This window comes from Gordionus sp. m RMFG-2023, chromosome 2, assembly GCF_954871325.1.
Source record: "Gordionus sp. m RMFG-2023 chromosome 2, tfGorSpeb1-WG-v2, whole genome shotgun sequence".
In the NCBI taxonomy this organism is placed as follows: domain Eukaryota; kingdom Metazoa; phylum Nematomorpha; class Gordioida; order Chordodea; family Parachordodidae; genus Gordionus; species Gordionus sp. m RMFG-2023.
In genome coordinates this window covers 24,620,769-24,626,678 of record NC_088776.1, presented here as the reverse complement: position 1 = coordinate 24,626,678, position 5,910 = coordinate 24,620,769, and the positions used below count along the sequence as shown (strand labels likewise).

Sequence of the window (5,910 nt, the reverse complement as noted above, 5' to 3'; positions counted from 1 at the left end):
TATTTGGCTCATTATAGAAACAGAGAATTAGGATTAAGTGTGATAAATCATTTTTAACAATAAAAAAACAAAAATAGGAGTATATAGTTTTCTGTAAACTTTAAATATATCTCATTCTCAGCAAACAATTTTATATTTAAAAGAAATAATATAGCTAATAAAAGTGGGAAATATTCAAAAAAACCTGCAAAGAAAGAAACTAGCTCACATTGGTCAGATTCGTGGATACACAATCAGAACTTATAATATGCTTTACTGCATTTTTTAATAAATCATCTATCAATTAGAGGTATTACACAAATATTTTCTCAAACGAGATGGTAAAAGATTATTTCTCAGGATATCAAGTAGAATTTAAAATTTATTGCCTCTTAGGCATGTTGCGATTATTAACATCGATCAAATCTCAAGTTAATCACATGAGAATTTTTTGTGGATACTAAAATTTATTCTAAAATTTCAACTTCAAGATCTCGCTTGCATCAATCAAACACATGCGATATTAGAAATAAAACCAAACCATATTTTATAATACTAATTATCAAGATCCGATGTCTTAAGCTACTCTATAAATAAGACAAAGACCCCAAGAATGATTTAATTTTTTATATAAAATTATGATTTGAAGAAAAATTTATTGGGATCTTTTATGATCGAATTTTGATATATCTTGGAACTTTCAAAAAATATGGGAGAATTGTGGTAGCTGAATTAGGTGCATTGGATTTCGACTTTTTATGGTATCTACATGTCAATATGGTAAACATGGCAACTCTGTACTCATGATGTATCAAATTTGTTCAATTTCTTTATATTATATATTCATATGAAACCGAAAATTCATTTGCGATAAATCGTTGTTATATTTATTTTAAAAAAAGAGAGAATCACATATATTCCTTGTTATTATTGCCTATCAAATGTTAACAATTGTAAATAATAATAAAGTACATTATCAGCCAAATCTTAATTTTGTCGCATAAGTTAAAATATTATAAGGGCTAAGATCAATTTCGTTAAAAGATATTTTACAAAAAAAATATTATTAAACAGAAGTATCCATGGTCTTCTAGCAGATCATCATTTAATTGGAGGGGATGTGCAGTTATGAAGATGCTATCGTCATTTGAATAAAAATGGAAAGGGTTCGTTTTGATTTTATTTTTGCAAATTTTGGTTTGGTATCTAAAAAGTTAAATTGTTTTATTTATGCGTGTGCCTTTCCTGTCTTTGAGGCTCTGTGGCAAAGCCAATTTTATCAATGGTTGATACACTGTGGATAAAATATTATCAAAATGTGATGAGATTTTGCAAAATACTTTAAACTATTATTTATAACACCCTAATATTTTTGATTACAAAAAATGATAAATTTTGTTTAGTTTTACTATTTATATAATAATACTTTCCTATCTTCCCTTTTATTTTAAACAAAAGAAAAAGGTTTGCGTGGACCAACAATGCACAAGCAAAAACTAATTATATTCATCAAATTACCAATGATATATAAAACTGAACAATTATATATATAATATTTTTATATAATAAAATTGAATCATGTTCACGTCATGGTTATAAAAACATTATCTCTTCTGCTGTCTATTTTTTATTATTATATAATTATAGTGCATGAATAACATTTATAGATTGCAGGGTTTGTAGTTTAGAAAAAAAATATACAATAATTTAAAAAATATTTAATAGACACTTAACCTCAATTAATCTGCTTATTATTTTGAGCTTTAAAAAAAGAAGCTTTTAGCCCCTTATCAATGTAATTTAAAATTTTTTTAATAAAAATAATAAGTCTTATACTATTAATAATGTTAATGAGTAAAATTGCCTAATTTGAGTTGGTGACAACTGGAACTGTGCCGATATTAAATATAGGATCGGACCGATACCTAATTATATTTTTTTAAATTGGATATAACCAATATTTTTTTAAAACTGATCTCATATTATCATTTTTTTTGGTTATTTTCTGAATATAAAATTATATAATATTTTTTATTACATAATGAATAAAAGGAACAAAAAATTCAATTTATTTTTAAGAATCTAATTATTTTAAGAAAGAGAAAATTTTTTTTATTTTCTTTGCAGCAGGAAAAGGATTTAAAAATATTTTGAGTCACAAGATTATCTATTTAATTCAAAATCTAGTAATTTAAGATGACCTCCAAATAAAAATTGTTAAAGACTTTAACTTTAACAGCTCTATGCCTTATTTAAGACCAAAATTTTAATTAATTAATGGTCAAAAGATTATGGAGCTAGAAATTGTGAAAATGAATATAATCACGCACCATTTTACTTCCAAAAAATACGCATACAAGAAATTTTTTAAGTTTTTATAAAATTAAAAATTGCTAAGAATTATTTTATTTATTTACTTAATAGTTATATATATACAATAAGGAAGGAAGATTATATTTTGAAAAAATTTGGAAATATATAATATTAATAAAGATTTACCTTAAGTGTTTAATAATAAAAATATTATATAATTTTACACTCATCTTTCTTCGCATGATGAGAACTAAAATCACTATTATAATATAAAATAAAAAGTGAATATAATCTATCTTTTGCAAGACTATTATTAATGATAAAATAAAAAATTTATAAATAATAATTTTCATTATTTCCATGGCACTAATAATTATTTTTTTTACATTATTTTTTTATACAATTTTGAACTCATTATTATAAAATGATACAATGATAAAAATAATTGCTTAAAAAAGATAGTGAAATATGATTATTAACGTACACAGCATATACCTTTTTTTTATCGCTAAATTTAAAATATATGTTGCATTATATCAAATTTCTAAACTTTTATATAATTCCTAGTTTTTCGTTATCACTCCAAATAAACATGCGCGAAAAATTATTCGTAAAATTACATTAAAACCAATGAAAGCCCATATCTTATTTATCTTCAATATATCCTCCATACCAGCTTATATATTATATTTAACGATAGCTTTACTTAGTTTTAAAAGTTACGAAAATCATGATATTCTTAATCCTCGTATTAACTTTGCAGAAGAGGTTCAATTCGTCGCAAACAGATTTATCAAAAAAGATAGCAGCAATATCATAAATAACTATGATAGTTTCTCCGGCATTAATTTTGTACCAGTCAGAAACAAAGAATCTAAAAAAGTGCAAGAGAATGCTGATGAAATGGTAGATATAAATCCAAAGTGCCAAGTTCTTACAATTCCTATGTGTAAAAATTTAGGGTACAATATGACACTTTTTCCAAATCCATTTAATCACGAGACTCAGAACGAAGCTGGAATGGAGGTCCATCAATTTTGGCCTCTCGTTGAAATTCAATGTTCTAGGGATCTTAAATTTTTTTTATGTAGCATGTATGCACCGATATGCATGGAAGATTATCACAAACCTATATCCGTTTGTCGTTCCGTTTGCGAAAGATCTAAAGCTGGTTGCATTCCCTTGATGAGAAAGTATGGTTTCGAATGGCCCGAAAGAATGAACTGCGAAAAACTTCCCAATTTTAATACAGGGGAAGAGTTCTGTTTAGATTTGAATAGATTGGATCAAGAGGATGTGCAAAGTCCTATTACTGGTCACTCTTATGGAGAAGATATTACTTTGTCCGATCATACATCATCTTTTAAGGATAAAACTACTCTGAATAAAAAGGTATTCGAGCCTAACTTGGAGATAAATTTGGATGACTATTATGGTAATGTTGATCGAAATAAATTATTAAACTTTGATTATAAACACCAAAAGTCTAATTTTTTGGATAATATTGATAACGAAGATTGCCATAATTGTAGATGCCCGCACCCATTAATTTCACTAAATAGCGATTCAGATGTCTCAAATTTAATCAACGTAAATTACAACGCCACATATATAATTCATGATGGTGAAATAGGTGGTGTCAATAGATGTTACCATAGTTGTAAAGGAAGTATATATTTTAATGATCAAGAGAGAACCACTGCTTACTTTTGGATAGGAATATGGAGTTTTGTTTGCTTCACAGCTTGCACTTTTACCCTTTTGACATTTTTCTTGGATAAATCACGATTCGTTTATCCACAGAGGCCAATAATTTACATTTCATTATGTTATTTGTTCATTTCATTTGGATACCTGTTGAGATTCATATGCGGCGAAAATAATGTAGCCTGTTTTCAAAATATATTAAGATCTCCATCTTCACCCATAGTGCAATTATCTACAATTAATGGATTCGATTCTCATTCTAAGCATTCAATCAAAAATCTATTAAATTCTAATGACCATAATTATATAATATGTTACATCGAATTTTTTCTTATATACTATTTTAGTATGGCCAATTACATTTGGTGGATAATCTTAGCGTTAACCTGGCTACTATCAGCTCGTTTTGAGTGGGGGGATAAGGCATTATCGAATATATCCTTTTATTTCCAATGCATAGCATGGATACTCCCTGCTTTTCAAATTTTCGTTTCGTTTCTGACCAAATCAATTGACGGTGACCCCTTATACGGTATATGTTTTATAGGCCACACAAATTCAAACAACTTAAAATTATTTATCATTTATCCGTTAGCCTTTTATTTGGTTATCGGAAGCCTATTTATCGCAATTGGCTTTAGCTCCATGCTAAAAATTAAATACAGTTATTCGGAATGGAAAGAAACAAATAAATTTAATATATTAATATGGAGAATCGGCATATATTCTATAAGTTATATAATCCCCACCATAACAGTTCTTATCTGTTACATATATGAAAATATGAATAAAGAAGCTTGGGATAGATCTCATACATCCTGCCCAACCGGGTGTAGAGGTATCGAAATTCCATCAAAATTATTGCCTAATATAAATCTAACATATAAAATGAACCTTTTATATGAATCTCATTCAAAATTTAGTCAAAATAAAACGGTTAATTTACACAAAATCAATATCGATAAGCTTTATCCACTATTTTGGGTATTTTCTGTAAAATACTTTATGTCGTTAGCAGTAGGAACCTTTACTGCGGGAATATGGATATTTTCAAGAAAGACTCTTGCAACTTGGAATCAATTTTTCAGCAGTATAAAATTTTCAATGAATGGTTTGCATAAATTACCAAAGATATCAGACACCATGACGGATGTAAAGCCTATTAAAAATCTTATAAATTGTGGTCAACATAATCTCTCTCTTTCTATGCAAGCAGACGATACTTTTTATTTAAACAACTCAAATGGAAATTCTGGTAATTGTAATCTCCCCTTACTAATTTCCAAATCTTCCAGCGAAAATGTTCACTCGCCAATTCACTCCAATATTACGAATAAAGTACTTAAAACAAAATATGAGCAACTACCTTATGCCGCTACAAATATCAAAGGCACTTATTTATTCCGTACGTCTAAACTCGATTTTTCTTCCTCTCCTAGCGAATCATTACAAACCAAGTCTACAACTTTAAATATAACATTGGATAGTAGTCGCCTAAATACCTGTTCAATTAAATCTCCGTCAAATCACATTCCTCACATTATATAATGTTTTATTTCATTTCTCCGTCAAGATGATTTATTAATTCGTTTTATTGCGGTATCAGGGCAATATTTTAATTTTACCAATATAATATATTTTAATTTTTTGCAATGTTAGTTTAATAAATATGAATTTAATTCTTTTTTAAAGATTATTTTAATATATATATATGAGCTTTATATAATACACAGTAATAAAATTAGAATGCAATGATAACAGGTCAGTACCCGTAAATCAGCTTTGGGGAAGAACAATAATTAATTCTTTTTTCTTCGTAAAAATCTTGGAATGTTCTTTTTAATATTTAAAATTTTATAAATTTATTGAAACTAATGCCTAAATTATAATTGTCAATTTCTATTATGTAGT

The 5,910-nt window shown here is 27.0% G+C and overlaps 1 protein-coding gene across 1 annotated transcript; it reads left to right on the top strand.

The window, feature by feature from the left end:
• Positions 1–2,519: 2,519 nt before the first annotated feature.
• Positions 2,520–5,910, top strand: LOC135925470 (frizzled-5-like). Its single transcript, XM_065460803.1, has one exon. It carries the CDS (start codon positions 2,923–2,925, stop codon positions 5,545–5,547), a length of 2,625 nt encoding a protein of 874 aa, XP_065316875.1. The 5' UTR covers positions 2,520–2,922; the 3' UTR covers positions 5,548–5,910.